At 43.2% G+C, this 18,713-nt stretch overlaps 1 protein-coding gene across 3 annotated transcripts in view; it reads right to left on the bottom strand.

Annotated features, from left to right (window-relative positions):
• The window catches only part of ATP9B (ATPase phospholipid transporting 9B), a 313,712-nt gene that overhangs the window by 152,148 nt on the left and 142,851 nt on the right, over nucleotides 1-18,713 (bottom strand). For all 3 annotated transcript variants that reach the window (XM_006128867.5, XM_075921103.2, XM_006128868.5), the window contains exon 9: nucleotides 17,941-18,021. In XM_006128867.5, the coding sequence (XP_006128929.1) occupies nucleotides 17,941-18,021 (81 nt within the window). The remainder of the gene's footprint in view (nucleotides 1-17,940; nucleotides 18,022-18,713) is intronic.

Below are 18,713 nucleotides of genomic sequence, written 5' to 3'. Positions count from 1 at the left end.
TTTTTTTTTTTTTTAACTGCAGCCACAATATTATGCCCAGGCAGCAGAACCTCCTACCCTTCATGTCTTGCTTGTAAAGGTACTGACTGGTGCTACTGCTCCCTTTGCTTCCACATGCTTCTGAATTCCAGGAACCATTTTATTGCCTTTCTTCCACTTCTGCTTGCTTCGTACTAGGGATGTTAAAAATTGTGTAGTTGTGCAAACGTGTAACTGCTGAAATTTTATATGCAGGGAGGCAGGCAGGAGCTGGTGCTCGCTCCTGCTCTTCTCCCCCCCACCCCTCCATCTTTCATAGAGAAGCAGCAATGCAGGTGATTGGCAGTTCCACGGGAGCTGATATGCGCAGGAGCCAGCTTGAAAGCTGGCTTTCTTGAGTATACTGGCTCTTGCCTACCCCTCCACCCAGCGCGCTGCTGCCTGTCTTTCAGAAGGCAGTGGAGGGGGGAAGGACAGGTGGCTCCACAGGAGTCAGTGCTCATGGGGAGCTGGTTATCAGAAATGTTTGTTTTGTGCAGATTGCGTCAGGGTGACTTTGACATATTTCATTTGCCTTCCATGCTTACATGTGCTACACCATAATTCAGAATATAAAACTTGTTTTGATCGTATGGCCATGTAATTCATATGGTCATTTATCTCAGTTGGGTGAATATCCAACATGCCTGAATGCTGACTAAGCCAGCTTCTGCCAGGACTTCCACATTGGAAATCTAGTCCTGCCATCTGACTCCCAGCAATCATCATAGGTGCTGTAAATTGAAATGGTCAAGCTTTTTCATATGTCATCCATTCACATCAGCAGAGGATCATTGTGGGAGGTTCTGGGTGACGGGCGGGGGGGGGGGGTCTGTGAACCCTCTGCCCCTTCTTTGAACTCTTGTTGGGTCCCGGGCCCTTGTTGGGGAGCCCCGGGTCTGGTTGGGTGCGATCACCCCCTCCAGGCGGAAGGGGGTGTCAGCGAACCCTCTAGTCGTTACCCGTCCAAGCGGGGTGAGGCGCCGGCCCCGTTCCTGGGTTTCCTTTCCCGGAGGGGTCTGCCTCCTAGTTCCTTCTCTTGGGTCGTTGGGAGCGGGTCGCTCCTATAGGGGAGGGAGAGGGACCCGGTCCCGCCCTCTCTCCGGGTCCCAGCCCGGGGCCGGCTAGCGCCCCGGCGCGGTGGACGGGGGGGGGAGGATTCACTCCCCCCTAAGCTCGTCCACCCACGGCCGCCAAAAGCGCCCTGCCCCGGGCTCCTTCCTCCCTCGCAGCGTCTCCTGCAGACCGTCCCCGACACCCCTGAACCTACCCTGGCTCGGCGGTCCGCGGCGTCTGGTGTTCGTGTGGGGTCTCCGGTCCTGGTGCGCCCCTGGCTGTCCTGTTCCCTCCTGGCCCGGCGCGGCGGGGTCCGTCCACCGTCTGAAGAGGGGCTGACCGCTCGCCGGGGCAGTGGCTGTCCCGGAGGCCCCGGGACCAACGCCGGGCCGATAGCCGGGCTGAGCGGCGTTCACGCTCCGTCCTGCGGCGGGGGCCACTCCTCCGCTGCTGCGAGGAGCCTGCTCCCTGCCCCGTTGGCGGCGGGCCCTTTTGAAATGGCCCGCCGCGCCGGCCGCCGCCCGGGGCCCTGCCCCTTCCGGGCGCGTCCCGGCGTGCGGCCCTGTCAGGCAGCCACGTCCCTCTGCTCCGCCCCCACCGTGCGGGGCCTTGGGGGACGGGCCGTATTCGCGCTGCCGGCGCAGGCGCGGGGGTAGCGCCCCAGCCTGCCGCGCCCTCCGGCTCACGTTGGGGGAGTACTGGGGGGTCCGGGCCTGGCCGTCAGCCCCCTGCCAGCGGGGGCTCCGGTCGCCCCGCCCCCGGGTCAGTGACAGCCCGTCACAATCATCATGAGGACAACAGCTTTACGGACTTTGATTTTTGTCTGTAGACAAATTCCATGTTACTTCCAGAATCAGTACTGTAGGCAACCACATGCAATGCTGGCTTTCCTAATCCACATATCCACTTGATGGTCACTGGCCCTATGTAGTTCAACATATTTCTGAGATAAATAAACTTTGGACAGCGTGGAGGCATGATATTTTCCAAGTTTCTTGACAGATCCTGTGGATGTAGTGAGGAGCTGGCTGGTACATAACTTTGGTTTTTATTTGGCTGACCATGAGGCCAAAATACGACCCGCCACAGCAAATCAGTTTGAAATATCTCATAGTGCTGCTTCTGTGTGCCATTAATCATCAGCATGGAGCTGTTCCTGGATCAATACTGCTACCACTTGGACAAGAAAGAATGAAGAGCTTAACAGTGCAGAGGTGTATAAAGATACCATCTGAAAAGTCATGAAGGGCTTCCTCTAGTACTGCAACAAAGAATAAACTAAAAAAGACTAGATGCAAGTATATATCCTTGCTTCACCCTGTGTGTGACTAGAAATAGGTCTCTTTTTCACCTTCATCACAAACTTTTCCAGTCATAACTTCATGAAACAGCCGAACAATGTTAATAAATTTGTCTGGACATCTAAAATTTCCAGTTTCCAAAGGACATTGTGGTTGGTGTGGAATGCCTTGGTTAGATAAGGAACATGACATACAAAGCTTGATAATGTTTGCAACATTTTTCCTGTAATTGTCCAATAACAAAAATGATGTCAGCATTGCTTTGTCAAGCATGAAAGCTGTACTATGAGTCAGACAGAATATTATCAATTATTTGAATCAGGAATAGGTTCAGGTAGATCTATGCAAGAATCTTGCCAGGCACAGAGAAGAAGTTATTCACCTTGTACAGTAACAACGGTTCTTTGAGATGTGTGTGGGTGCGCTAATCTAAGGATCTGTGCTTCCTCATGCTGCCAATAGAGATTTTTCTTAGCAGTACCTGGTCATGCCACATATACGCAGTAGCCGCTTCATGGTGGCATTTGGGTCCATTGACTAAGCATGCGGCGGAGCCCCCCTCCATTCGTTCTATACCATGGAATCAGATGTATAGACTCTAAAGCAAAGGGGAGGAGGGAGAGTAGTGGAGACCCACTGGGGGACACATACTGAAGAGCCATCATTACTGCACAACGTGAGTAAATTCTATTACTTTGAGTGCTGACTCTGTGGGTGCTCCATTCTAAGTGTCTGTAGAGCGGTACCCTGTTGGAGGTGGGCTTTAGAGTTGCATCTGAGTCATGGATGAGAGGACAGCACTTCCAACTGTGGCTGCAGAAAGTGGACAAATTGTTATGGTATAGTGTCTCACAAAGATATGCTCAGAGGACCATGCTGCTGTCCTGCAAAAGGAGATCCTTCAGGAATGCTGTGGATGTTGCTACAGCTCTTGTGGAATATGTAAAACTATCGCAATTAGGTGAAGATCTAACATACCTGAATGCTGACTGAGCCAGCTTCTGCCAGGACTTCCATGTTGGAAACCTGATCTTACCACCTGTCCCCCAGCAAATGTCATAGATGTCTCAAATGGAAATTGTCAAGTATATATACACAGGAGGATATCCATTTGGAAAGTCAGTGAGAAGATAGCATTGCCTTTTGAATATTCAGTGATAGAAAAAGTCTAAGGATTTATGGAAAGGTCTAGTCCTGTTGAGGTAAAAGGCGAGGGCTCAACTAACATCGAGCCTACTGGGGCTCTTGCACATTTCAAAGGTGGAACATGAAAGTGCTTATCGACTAATCGAGTATTTGATTGAAATTCCATCGACTATTCGACTAGCAAATTAATCGCTACTTAACATCCCTAGTTTAGGTGCCAGGGAGGTAAACATTCCTAAACAGTTGAATATATGTTTTGTATCTCATTAAAAATAGTTTGGTGGTGTAGTAGGAAAAAATTGAGAAGCTATCAATTGGCTCATGGAGTATGGTAATGGCTGACAAATGAACCTTGAGGGAACTAAAGAATAGGCCTGATTTTTTGAGATCAAGGATGTATTCTAGCATGGTAGAAGGGGGTTCTGCTTTTGGAGACATTTTATGTGTTTGTTGGCACCATACCGAGAAGTGTTTCCACTTGAAGAAGTAAGTCTTCCTGGTTGTGGGATGGTGAGTTTAATAGTATGTCTTATGCTCCAAGCAGGTTTCTTCATCATGATGGAACCATGGAGGAGCCAGGCTTTGAGGTGAAGAGCTGCTGGATTGGGATGTAAATCTAACTGTGGTATTGGGATTGCAGATCTGGACTCCATGAGAGAGAGTGGGAACTACAAAGTGCCAGACACTTGAGGGAAGGAAACCACATCTGCCTAGGGAAGATTGCGATAAGGATAACGTGTGCCTGATCTTGTTGAATTTTCTGAATCACTTGTTATATGAGTAATAGGGGCGGGAGGTAGTGGTAGTGCGGAGAGGACATGTGGTGGAAAAGATACTTTCTTGTGAAGTCCAGAACCAGGTGTATTTCACCAAATAAATGGTCGCTGCTTTGTATACAAGGATTTGGAGACAAACATTTGTGGTGGTCAAAGGACTGAATGGAACTGAGGAGATCAAGGAGGTGAGTATGTCAAATCTGTGCTGCGGGCATGTGGCTTTGGCTCTTATGTTGTGTAGGTGAACTCCTACAAATTCTAGGACCTGACACAGTTCCAGAGTTGATTTCTGTAAGTTGACCTGTAGCCCTAAGCATTGGAAGAGTGATATTGTTATCTGTACCATGTTTAATGTGTCTTTGTATGTTGTTCCCTTGATTAAACAGTCATCAAGATGGAGAACATTATTACCCCTTGTCATTGAAGATGTGCTGCGACTGCCGCTCAAGTCTTGCAAAAAACTCTGGGGGGCATAGACAGACTAAAAGGCAGCAACTCTGTACTTAGTAGTGCTTGAAGCCCACTGTGAAGTAGAGGGAACACCTGTGTGTCAGGTAGATTGTGATGTGGAAGTATGCTTCTTGTAGGTTGAGAGCTGAGAACCAGTTTCCCCTGTCTAATGCTGGAATAATGGTGGCAAGAGTGATCATTTTGAACCTGTAATTTCGTATACATTTGTTGGGTCTCCTGAGATAGAGTATTGGTTTCCAACCCCCAGTTTTCTTTTGGGAGAGGAAATAGCTGGAATAGAAACTCCTTCACTGATGGGGAGCTGATACTTGTTCTACTGCTCCAGTTTGAAGAAGTTACTCATCCTGCGCAGTAACGATGGCTCTTCAAGATGTGTGTCCCTGTGGGTGCTCCACTCAGGTGTCGGTGGGTCTGCATGCCAGCGATCAGAGATTTTTAGCTTAGCAGTGCTTTCCTGTGCTGCACATGCACAGCAGCCATCTCGCACTGTTTTTGTCCATTAGCTGTGTGTGCGGCATGAGTGTGCCTTCATTCCTTTTCTACCGGAAATCCTCTAACGGACTCCAAAGTAGAGGGTAGGAAGGAAGGGTTGTGGAGCACCCACAGGGACACACATCTTGAAGACACAGGGGGAATAACTTCTTTTCTCCTTCAAGTGGTGCCCCTGTGGATGCTCCACTCAGGTGAATAAAAAGCAGTACCCACCACTGTGGAGGTGAGACTTTGGAGTCATGTATTGGTAGATGCAACGACTGCATCAACCATAGCAGTGGTAGGTATTGGTCTTTGCAGTAACGCGTGAGGTTGCACAAAGGTATGTGTGGAGGAACATGTAGCCTCCCTGCAGATGTTGGCTAGCGGGACATTATGTAGAAAGGCGGAAGATGCAGCCATCGCTTGGATGGAGTGTGCTGTGCCCGTTTGCGGTGGTTCCTTGTTTCTGAGTCTAAAGCAGGTGTTCCCCTGGAGGGATCGGACAAGGATATAAAAAGTCTGTTAGATTTTCTGAATGATTTTGTTCTGTCTAAATAGAAAGTGATAGCCCTTCTTGCATTGAGGGTATGTAGTGCCACCTCTCTTTGAGGTGGAGGGTGCATGCAGCTTAGGGTAGATGGGCAGATAAATGGGCTCATTCAGGTGAAAGTTGGAGATAACCTTTGGTAAAAACTTTGGATGGGGACTGAGAATAATCTTATCTATAGTGAAGAGTGTATATGGTGAGTCAGCCATCAGGGTAGCGACTTCACTTACTCATCATGCCGATGTGATCGCAACAAGGAAGGACACTTTCATTACCATGTGTTGCATTGAGGCTGTCACTAAGGGTTCAAAGGGTGGTCTTGTTAGAGAGTCTAATACAAGGTTCAGGTCCCATGGTGGGATGAGTGCACCTATATGGGGTAGTACCTTTGAGAGACCTGCTAAGAAGTGTGTAGTGATGGTATGGGCAAACACCAAGGCGTCATTCACCAGCTTGTGGAAAACAGTGATGGCTGACAGACGGACTCTTATAGAGCTAATGGAGAGTCCAGCATCATTGTGCTCCATCAAGTACTTCAAGATGGTAAGTACTGAGGAGGTATGTGCTTGTAGATTGCATTGGTGCGCCATTCCTGAAACCTCTTCCATTTGTTTTGATAGGTGTACCTCGTGGAAAGGCAGCAACCGCTGAGGAGGATCTGTTTCACTCTCTGGGAGCAGATAAGTTTATCATTCTGGAACCATGAAGAAGCCAAGCAGTAAGCTTCAGGCTCTGAGGGTGATGTGTTTATCAACTGTGTTTATTTAATGATTGAGGAGTAAGAGAAAGTTGAATGGGTTTGGCGATAGACAGGTAATGGCGGTCTAGAACCCAATGTTGTTTCAGCCAATATGGTGTTATCGTGATGATCTTTGCTGAAAAATGGGTAAAATGATTGTCAGGCTGAGTTCCCATTCATGATGTTGGGAGAAATATCTGCTCAGCTCATCTGCTCTGGTATTCTGTTGGTCTGGTATGTACATTGCAGTCGATCAATGTTGTTCTTGATGCACCAGTTCCAGACCTTGACTGCCTCAGCACATAGGGCACGTCTAGACTACATGGCTCCGTCGACTGAGCAATGTAGATTAGGGTTGTAGGCAAAGGGAAATGAAGCGGCGATTTAAATAATTGCCGCTTCATTTAAATTAAAATGGATGCCGCACTGTGCCAATCAGCTGTTTGGCGGCACAGGACTGTAGTCTGGATGCTCTGCGGTCGACATCAAAGGCATTTGTCAACCTCAGTAAACCTCATCCCACAAGGCATAACAACTGCGAAGCGTCCAGACTACAGTGGTGTGCCGCCAAACAGCTGATCGGCACAGTGCGGCAGCCATTTTAATTTAAATGAAGCGGTGATTATTTAAATAGCCGCTTCATTTCCCTTTGCCAAGTAAACAAATCTACAGGTCTAGACACACCTATAGTGAGCATGATCGGACAGCCCCATCTGTTGATATAGTACAAACCGGGAGTGGTGTCCATAAGGACACGAATAGTACGGCAAAAAATGGAGAACCACTTGGGAGTTCTAAGATATTGATGTACAGTGTCATCTCTTGTGACCGTCTGCCTTGCAATATGTGGTGTCTGCAGGGGGCTCCCCAACCTAAAAGGGAGATGTACATAGTGATCACCCACAAGGGATCTGGGCAGTGAAAGGGAACTCTGGACAGATGGTTGTGTGGGCAGATCCACCACCACAGTGATGTGAGCACTAGTGGTGTGGGTGTAACTTGCTTGGCGATGCTGTGTCGATTGGGGATATACACAGATGCCAGCCACATGTGTAGGCATCACATGTGCAGTCTCGCCTGGGACACCACGAATGTCATGGCTATCGTATGTCCTAGGGCTTTGTAAACATATTTGGATGGTTGTCACCGGGGACTGTAAAATTGGTTGAATTTTAGTGTTTGGAAATGGCTCAGGGGGAGAAATGCCCTGACCACGGGAGTCTAGAAGTGCTCTGATGAATTTTATTCTCTGGACAGGGTCCAGGGTAGATTTCTATACATTTATTGAAAGACCCAACCAGGTAAAAGTGTTTTGAGTAAGGTCTGCCATGATCATTGTGTGTTGTTGAGAGGATCCTTTGATTAAGCAACTGTCAAGGTATGGGGATATGATGTGTCCCTGCTTTGTGAAAAAGGCTGAGACTGCCTCCAGGGTCTTGGAGAAGATGCATGATGCTGCTGATAGTCCAAAAGGAAGAACTCAGTATTGATAATGATCCTTGCCTACCATAAATCGGAGGAATTTCCTGTACCTCCATAAATCAGAGGTAACTCCATATAATCAATACCTTGATGTATTGTTATATGGAGTTACGTGTCTTGAAGGTCGAGGGATGAGAACCAGTCCCCCTCGTCCAGTGCTGGGATGATGGTTCCCAGAGTTATCATTGTGAACCTGTTGTTGCGCACAAACTTGTTGAGCTTCCTTGAGATCTAAGATTGGCCTCCATCACCTTGTATTTTTTGACGTGAGGATATAGTTTGACAGATAGCAGCAGCGGCATAGGAGCCAGCAAACAGAGCTGTAAACAGGGGAGTTTGAGTGGGAGTTCTGTTGGAGGAGAAATTTGGATTTGGATTTGGATTGTTTGTATGTGTAGAGGATTGTAGGGGCAGTGTGCTGGGAGAGAAGCTGAGCCCTGATTAGGGGGAGGGACTTCACTGATTAGGGGTCCTATAAAGGTAGCCACGCAGCGAGGCAGCAACACAGACAGCAGCAGCGGCACAGGAGCCAGCAAACAGAGCTGTAAACAGAGGAGTTTGAGTGGGAGTTTGTAAGGGAAGATTGGATTGTGGGACTTGTTTGGGATTTGTTTTTGCTGTGGAGGGGGTGTTTTGGTTTGTTTTTGTGTTCACCGGACTAATAGGATTTTGGTGAGAAAGTAGATAAAACACAGAGGCAGTAGTGGCCATGGCTCAAGTAGTAGAGAACACAAGGAGGATGATTGGATGTGGTAGCTGTGGTATGTACATGATTCTGGAGGGGGTACCTGAAAGGAGTTTTGTTTGCATGAAGTGCTGCCTGATAGAGCTGATGGACGAAAAGATCCGAGGACTGGAGATGCAGGTGGAAACTCTGGTCGAGCTTAGAAGGGGGTTTGAGCAGATGATGGAGCAAAGGCATGACATGGCTGAAGAGGAAAGTTTAGATATGCAGATGGAAGTAGGATCAATGGCCTCAGAGGGGGGACTACTGGGCGAAGAAAATGGACAGTGGAAGCATGTGACTAAGAGAACCAGGCAGAGGAAATGATGGGTCAGTGAAGGAAAAACAGAGCTCAAGAATAGGTATGTGGAGTTGGAGAATGAAGAAGGGGTACAGCAGGGTAGATAATGAAGATGGAAGGGTAAGGAAGAAGAAGAGAAGAGTGGCTAGTCCCATAGATAAAGTGGAAGAGTTAATGGAGACAACACCAATAATGAGCATCAGAAGGATACAGGATGGGTTAAAGAGGATTACAAGGGAAAACAGGAATGGCAAGGACAGCCAGAGGAAGCAAGAGATAGACCAGAGAATTGCACTGTCACTAGAAAAAGGCAGGTCTACATGATTGGGGACTCCTTATTGAGAAGAATTGATAGGCCTGTAACCAGAGCTGATCAAGAGAATAGAAGGGTGTGCTGTCTGCCTGGTGCTAAGATATGGGATGTGGAACTGAGGTTGAAGAGGATTATTAAGGGAGCAAGAAGGAATCCATTGATCATCCTTCATGTAGGAACAAATGATATGGCTAGATTCTCGCTGGAACGAATTAAGGGAGACTATGCTAGGCTGGGGAGGATGCTCAAGGAAATTGAGGCTCAGGTGATCTTTAGTGGGATTCTGCCTGTTCCTAGAGAAGGGTAACTAAGATGTGACAGAATTATGATGATCAATAGATGGCTTAGGCAGTGGTGCTATAAGGAGGGCTTTGGGATGAATGGTCACTGGGAGGCATTTATGGACAGAGGACTGTTCTCTCGGGATGGACTTTACCTAAGTAGGGAGGGAAATAGACTTCTAGGATGGAGGCTGGTTCAACTGATTAAGAGAGCTTTAAACTAGGAATTTGGGGGAGACGGTTGGGAGATGTCCAGGTAATCTCTATGCCGGATTTTAATACTGAGAGTGAGGAAAACGAAGTCTAATAGGTCATATTGGAGGTACAACGTCTGTGCCAAATTGGGTAAAGAATGTGAGTGAGGCCAAACAGCAAAAATTAAGATGTTTGTACACCAATGAGAGGAGCCTAGATAACAAAAATGGAGGAACTAGAGCTATGGTCCAGGAAGTGAAACCAGATATTATAGGAATAACAGAAACATGGTGGAATACTAGGCATGACTGGAGTACAGGTATTAAAGGGTATGTGCTGTTTAGGAAAGACAGAAATAAGGGTAAAGCTGGTGGAGTCGCATTGTATATCAAAGATGAGGTAGATTGTAAAGAAATAAAAAGTGATGGAATAGAGAAGACAAGAGTCTGTTTGGGTAAAAATCACACTGGGGAAGAAAACTATCAGATCCTCCCCTGGGATAGTGCTTGGGGTGTGTTACAGACCACCAGGATCCAATTTAGATATGGACAGAGACCTCTTTAATGTTTCTAATGAAGTAAATACTCATGGAAACTGCGTAATCATGGGAGATTTCAACTTTCCAGATATAGACTGGAGAACAAGTGCTAGTAATAATAATAGGGCTCAGATTTTCCTAGATGTGATAGCTGATTAATTCCTTCATCAAGTAGTTGCTAAACCAACAAGGGGGGATGTTATTTTAGATTTGGTTTTGGTGAGTAGCGAGGACCTCATAGATGAAATGGTTGTAGGGGACAACCTTGGCTCGAGTGATCATGAGTTAATTCAGTTCAAATTAAATGGAAGGATAAACAAAAATAAATCTGAGACTAGGGTTTTTGATTTCAAAAGGGCTAACTTTAATAAATTAAGGAAATTAGTTAGGGAAGTTGACTGGACTAAAGAAATTATGGATCTTGAGGTGGAGGAGGCCTGGGATTATTTTAAGTTAAAGTTGCAGAAGCTATCAGAAGTCTGTATCCCAAGAAAGGGGAAAAAATTTATAGGCAGGTGTGTTAGACCAAGCTGGATGAGCAAGCATCTCAGAGAGGAGATTAAGAAAAAGCAGAAAGCATATAAGGAGTGGAAGATGGGAGGGATCAGTAAAGAAAGCTACCTTATTGAGGTTAGAGCATGTAGGGACAAAGTGAGACAGGCTAAAAGTCAGGTAGAGTTGGACCTTGCAAAGGGAATTAAAACTAATAGTAGAAGGTTTTATAGCCATATATATAGGAAAAAAACAAAAAAAGAAGAAGTAGGACTGCTAATTACTAAGGATGGAATGGAGGTTAAGGATAATCTAGGAATGGTCCAATATCTAAACAAATACATTGCTTCAGTCTTTAATGAGGCTAATGAAGAGCTTAGGGATAATGGTAACATAACAAATGGGACTAAGGATATGGAGGTAGATATTACCATATCTGAGGTAAAAGCCAAACCTGAACAGCTTAATGGGAGTAAATCGGGGGGCCCAGATAATCTTCATCCAAGAATATTAAAGGAACTGGAACATGAAATTGCAAGTCCATTAGCAAAATTTTTTTAATAAATCTCTAAACTCAGGGGTTGTACCATTTGACTGGAGAATTGCTAATATAGTTCCTATTTTTAAGAAAGGGAAAAAAAGCGACCCAGGTAACTATAGGCCTGTTAGTTTGACATCTGTAGTATGCAAGATCTTGGAAAAAATTTTGAAGGAGAAAGTAGTTAGAGCCATTGAAGCTAATGGCGATTGGGACAAATTACAACATGGTTTTACAAAAGGTAGATCGTGCCAAAGCAACCTGATCTCCTTTTTTGAGAAAGTAACAGATTTTTTTTAGATAAAGGAAATGCAGTGGATTTAATCTACCTCGACTTTAGTAAGGCATTTGATACAGTACCACATGGGGAATTATTGGCTAAATTGGAAAAGATAGGGATTAATATGAAAGTTGAGAGGTGGATAAGCAACTGGTTAAAGGGGAGACTACAGCAGGTCATACTGAAAGGTGAACTGTCAGGTTGGAGGACGGTTACTAGCGGAGTTCCTCAGGGATTAGTTTTGGGGCCAATTTTATTTAATCTTTTTATTGCTGACCTTGGCACCAAAAGTGGAAGTGTCCTGATAAAATTTGCGGATGACACAAAGTTGGGAGGTATTGCCAATTCAGAAAAGGATCGGGATATCATACAGGAAGATCTGGATGACCTTGTAAATTGGAGTGATAGCAATAGGATGAAATTTAATAGTGAGAAGTGTAAGATTATGCATTTAGGGATTAACAACAAGAATTTTAGTTATAAGCTGGGGACACATCAGTTGGAAGTAACAGAGGAGGAGAAGGACCTCGGAGTCCTGGTTGATTATAGGATGACTATGAGTCGCCATTGTGACATGGCTGTGAAAAAGGCTAATACGGTCTTGGGATGTATTAGACGAGGTATTTCCAGTAGGGATAAGGAGGTGTTAGTGCCATTATACAAGGCATTGGTGAGACCCCATTTGGAATACTGTGTGCAGTTCTGGTCTCCCATGTTTAAGAAGGATGAATTCAAACTGGAACAGGTACAAAGAAGGGTCACTAGGATGATCTGAGGAATGGAAAACCTGTCTTATGAAAGGAGATTCAAGAAGCTTGGCTTGTTTACCTTAACCAAAAGAAGGCTGAGGGGGGACATGATTGCACTCTTTAAATATATTAGAGGGATAAATACCAGGGAGGAAGAGGAATTATTTAAGCTTAATACCATTGTGGACACAAGAACAAATGGATATAATAAGCTGGCTAGTAGTAAGTTTAGACTTGAGATTAGACGAAGGTTTCTAACCATTAGCAGAGTGAGGTTCTGGAATGGCCTTCCAAGGGAAGTAGTGGGGGCAAAAGATCTATCTGGCTTCAAGATTAAACTAGATGGGTTTATGAAGGGTATGGTTTGATGAGATAACATGATCTTGGTAACTAATTGACCATTCATTATCAGTGGTAATTAGGTCAATGGAGGGATGATAGCAGAACTTTCTGGGTGTCTGGCTGGTGAGTCTTGCCCACATGCTCAGGGTTCAGCTGATCGCCATATTTGGGATCGGGAAGAAATTTTCCTCCAGGGTAGATTGGCAGAGGCCCTGGAGGTTTTTCGCCTTCCTCTGTAGCATGGGGTACAGATTACAGCTGGAGGATTCTCTGCATCTTAGGGTCTTCAAACTATTTGAAGGCTTCAATATCTGAGATATAGGTGAGAGGATTATTCTAGGGGGTTGGTGAGATTATTTTCAGGGGGTGGGGGAGATTCTGTGGCCTGCATTGTGCAGGGGGTCAGACTAGATGATCATAATGGTCCCTTCTGACCTTAAAGTCTATGAGTCTATAGTTGAAATAGAACCCTCTTCCACAAAATTGTGATGGGACTTGCTTTATGGTCCCTAAGCTGAGCAGTTTTTGTGCTTCTGCTTATAGGAGGGGCTCATGAGAGGGTTTCCTGAAGAGGGACAGGGAAGGGAGATGGGTAGGGAGTATAAACAGGAATGGGATGGTATAGCCAGTTCTTATAATCTCAAGGACCCATCAGTCCGTAGCAACGAGGGCCCGTTTTTGTGAATGGGATCAGCAAGTGCAGTAGAAATGGGCAATTTGTGTGTCCTATATAGTGTTTTATCAGCTGAAAAATTATTACATAGTCCATTAAAATGTTTGTGCAGCCAATGGTGGATAGCAGTGTGACCTATGATGACAGATTCAACATAAACACTTGTTAGCAATGTCAAGGGAGCTAGGTAGAGCCATACACAGGTTTGGCCACATCATAGAAACCTTTTGGGGCTAAGTTTATCAAGAAGGGACTGTAGTTCATCCACTTTCTGATCAAACTGCATATTTTGCTTTGGACAGAGGTTACGATAAGGCAATCTGCGATACGTTTTGTATACATGACACATTCCACAATAGTTATAGATAGCATCATATAGTGATGTCTATTCAGCTGACAAATCAGCACTGATCATTCAAAGAGATTCTACAATTTTATTTAGCTGTTTTGGATACCGACAGATTTTTCAGCTTAGCAATATTTACAAGCTCAACTGTTTTTTTATGCATTTTCAGCAGAACAGAAAACGAAAGCTTTGACTGAATAATATGGTGGTCAGCAAAACAATCAGCTCCAAGAAATACCCAGGTTATTAACATCAGACCAACACAAAGTATTGATGTGATGTGAACAAGTGTGTATCGAGGTCATCATCAGAAGAGCTCCTCATCTGTTGAATATTGTGAAATTAATCCTTTCCTAAACAGCTGTTAATATTGACCAAATTTAATGTACAAGGCAACAGAGAAGTCAATAAAAAATCCCTTTTGCATGGCTTAATACCAAACAACAACGCTCAGTCATAGAAGACACAAATTATGACTCAAAATGGGTGTAGTATTGTGTGTCTGAATCTGTACAACCTAGTCTTTTACCACTTAACACAGTACAATTAGACCTAAAGAGCTAGTTTGCTGTTCCCTAGGAAAAGTATGACATTTAGGTGACAACACTGGGAAAGTTAGTAACTTATGATGGAACTCCATCATCACCTAAGGGTCAGATTGTATACACTCCTGTGTGCTCATACAAAGGGAGCAGTAGGGCATGTAAGACACTCCCTATTGGCTACCAATATCATAGACAGTGCTGGAGGGAGAGGGGAAGAAACCTTCACATAGCCACTACTCATTCTTCTAAAGTGGGTAAGTCTGGGGGGGAGGCACGCAAGCTGGGGTGGGTAGAGCATTTGCTTCTATTTGGACAGCCCCATGCAGCTATGGTGGCATGCCAGGGGAAATATACTAAACCAGCCATAAGGCTGGTTTAGGGTACACTCTCCCCAGAGCAGAAGAAAATCTGAGAAATTCCATCCATTTGTTCAGTACCAGATTTGTGTCCAAAAAAGGCACAAGAACATGTGAGAAGTTTATGGTACTTGTCATTTAAGCACTCGTAACTTGACTTCCTAAAGACAGAGGTTCCCTTGCTAAGGAATTAGATTGGTCCCACCCCTTAGTCTCCCACCACCCTCAATCTCTCGACCTAACTTTCAGCACCATCATTATACTCTTGTGTATGTTCATGTAACAAAAATCTAGTGTTTCATTATTATGAAATATTTTCCCCACATCCATGATGTGATATTTACTACCACTTTCCATGCCAAAATTGGAGCCTTGCTTGTACCACAAGACACACAGAGTGACAGTCTTCATTTTCCTTGAATTTACTCTGACATTAAATAATAGTATCTTTTAAAAACCTGATAGTCTGTTTCATTACTACCACCAATGTGACAAAAATGTAGCAAAATGCAGCTAAATCCAAATGTTGCAAAATACAGTATGAAATATTGGTGAATCTCCATTGATTATTTCATATATAGGCTCCCTAAAATATATTAAACTGAAAACACTTCCTTGATACCCTAACAGATATGTCAACCTCTCTCTCTGTTTTAAAGGGTATTAATGAAAAAAATTAGTATGGTTTCTTGGACCTCTTCTTCCTTTCCATCACAAAAACCAGAACCTCTCATCCTCCTCACTCCACTAACTAGGGTCAAGAGAGAAGGCCTGTCCCCCACTGAACTCTAACCCCCAAAATAAAACAAAGAAGAGGAAGCTCGACACTAGAAAAGCTACCCTCCTATGCTGCCTAGGATGATTAATTACCTTCATCAGTCCTGGAGCTGTACCTAATTCCCAGAATGATCCTCCTCTTTTCCCTAATTCGTCATATTCCTTCTTTCTATCTCTACCAACTCCTCCTGTACGTCCAACTTCTCCTTCCCTTCAGGTGGCACACTGAGGGTCTGAAATCAAGGTAAGTTCTAACAAATGCTGCACTCTGACTGTTCAGTGTAGACCCCGCTGACAGAGCATGCGAACATAGTCCAGCAGGGACTATAGAGTAAAGTTACAGCACAACACCTGGCTAGTGGCTGAGGCAGACCCCAAATTCATTCAAAATTGCTGTGGCTTGCCTCTTAACAGACCCTCACTGTGCAATCTGTGGTTGGACCACAGGGATGGTAGAGACGCATGCTCCCATTCATCTGCAGCACTACTTTCTATGTTCAGCAAACCCCGATTGGTGGTGAGTGACACACACAAATGTATTATGTGTGTGCTTGCAAAATCAGTATACGTAAACATGAATTAGTGATTTCACAATCATGAGGATTATGTAAAATTAGGGAGGGTTATCATCTCTGCCACTGATGTTAGCTGCAACAAAATATTTGTGGACTTAATGGACATCAAAGGCAAAGGCAAAACGTCAGTATCCTCTTCCCTTCATCTGGACATCGTGCTCTCAAATTCAGGACTGAGGAATATTAGAAGGGAAGCATATGGAAGTTTGAATTGCAGCGGCCTGTGTTATCCGTGATCTCCAAAAGGAATATTTTGATTCCTGTGTTGTCAATCTGACACCTTTCCATAATGATAAAGCCATTAAACATATACAAAGGCAGCAAGAAATAAAATTAAGAGGTATAAATGAATGTGAATGTTGCACTATTGTACATCTAGGCCACTGACTTTTCAAGTTTTTTGTGAAGGTTGCATTTTTTTTAAAATTTCTTGTGTTCTAAAGCTAATTGTCTCACAAATTATTTTATTTTTCAAAAATTTTCTTTTGACAAGAATTTTAGTTTATATTTACTTAACATTTCTGCAATGATTTCAGTAACAATTTGATAAAGCTTTGGCACATACTTTAATTAGAAAAAGAAAGCTCATGAAAGTTAAGGAAAAAATTACACAATTAAGACACTTTCTCCTTCTGAACTCTTTCAAATGGTGTCTTTAATGGGAAGAATTAAGGGCATTTGATGAGTAACCTAACTGGGCATTCCCATATCTTAATATGATCATATTTCTTTTTACATTGAACTCTGAATTTCCTGAGTTTATAATACTTGAACAGGAAATAATTATAACAGCACTACAATTTATTTTATCTTAAATTTCTTACTTCAACTTTAATTTAATCTTATTGCAGGTTTTATAGCTCTTAGTAGAGTATCAGTGAACAAGTCCTCGAGGAACAATTCTGCTCACTCAGCAGCTTTCTCTGGCTCCCTTAATATGGAATTGGTGAACAGGTTTAAGGATAGGTCTCATCTGGCACTGTCCAACTATCTATTTTGAAACTCATTTTCCTATCACAGCTTTCTGACAACTAAGGACCAGTCCTCCAGGGTAATGGTCAGATAAGTTTACCTGCCCAACCCCTTTTCCAAAGAAAACATCCTACTGGTTATTGTATAGTCTCTTCATGCCCTCATCCATCCCTCTCCCACTATCAACAAAAAACAACCCACAAAAATACCCTCTAAAACAAATTACCACTATAAATTTTAATTTATAAAACAAAAAAAGTATTTTAAAGTTGAAGAATAAAAGCAACAAATGAAGAAAACAAAAACAAAATACTGGAGACAGATATTGGAAAGTTTCTGTTCAGCATAATTTGGGGCCTGAAGTCAAGTGTATGTGGCCTCTTTCCAAGTTCCTTTTATTATTTTAGATACAAGCTGTATTTTGAAAATGCAAGCTTTTCATGTGAAGTCACAATAACCAGCATAGACCAACTGATATGATTTACACTGAATTTAAAACAGTGGTTCTTTAAGTATAGAAAAGCTAGCAACTGCTTTGCCTCACACACTACTGATAAATGTCTAAATGATCAATTTCTCCTCAATTTGACATTTTAGACTATACATATTATGGTTGGAAGTAGAATGAATATTAGCATGATTCTAAACTATTTATTCAACAATACTACTACAGCCAGACTTATAAAGTTCACAATAGCTAGTTTTTAACCTTTAAAAAAAAAAAGCTTATTTCTTTGTTAATATAATTTCCTGACATCTATTGTCCAAAATATTGCTTATATAAAATATTTCTACAACAAGGGCATAGCAAATACTCCTCTAAAAAGCTTGAGACAAATAAATGGTGTTTAGATATTAAAATGATGGGTTCCCCATATGAAGGAATGTAGGAGAACTGGGACAGACATTGATACAAGCATAGCTATTACTCACCCGCGTGAAGGTACCTTCAAAACTATGAATATCCAGTTGTGGCTTCTGAGCATAAACATAAGCACTGATTGAAAAAAGATCCTGTAATACATAATACATTTACTTAACTATCAATTTACTGTATTATATTTATATACACACACACAAAGCAATTATTTTTATTTTGTTATGTTTTTTAAATAATCAGTAAATTTATTTTTTCAATGAAAACTGTACTTAAGTAACGAGATCAGGGTCTGCTTGCACTACATCTCATATAATACAGAAACTGTGTGTAGAAACAATGAAAATATCAAGTTCGTACAAGAGCTAAATGACACTTATTGAACTGCTAAATATTTATAGTTTCAATGTGAAATGGGTTTTATTTGAGGTTTCTTTTAATAGCCTAATTTAAAAATCAAAATAATATTTCTTAATATTTTTCCTTTAAAAATAACTGAAAGGGTGTTCTGCCTCCTTGTTGTCAACCATAAGCATTTTTTCAGTAAGGGAGAAAATGGCTGAATATATAGGGGAAAACAATTAAAGTGAAATGTTAAGCAATGTCAAATGACCAAAGTCAAAAAAGAGAAAGAAAAGGATTTCCAACTAGTTATTCTGTAACAGAAAGTTTAGATTTACTTAATGTCCTATGGGAAATTAGTTTTGGGGGTCTTAGTCCAGTATCCAGATCAATACCCACCCCCCATGCACACGCAACTCGCTTAGAACGGACACTCTGGATTTGTTCCCGCTCTCATTACAGTAAATGTGAAAAATTCCATCAGCTG

This window comes from Pelodiscus sinensis, chromosome 2 (genome assembly GCF_052426305.1).
Source record: "Pelodiscus sinensis isolate ZL-2025 chromosome 2, ASM5242630v1, whole genome shotgun sequence".
Classification (NCBI taxonomy): Eukaryota; Metazoa; Chordata; order Testudines; family Trionychidae; genus Pelodiscus; species Pelodiscus sinensis.
Note: the sequence above shows the minus strand (reverse complement) of the source record. Positions and strands in the feature narration are given on the sequence as shown.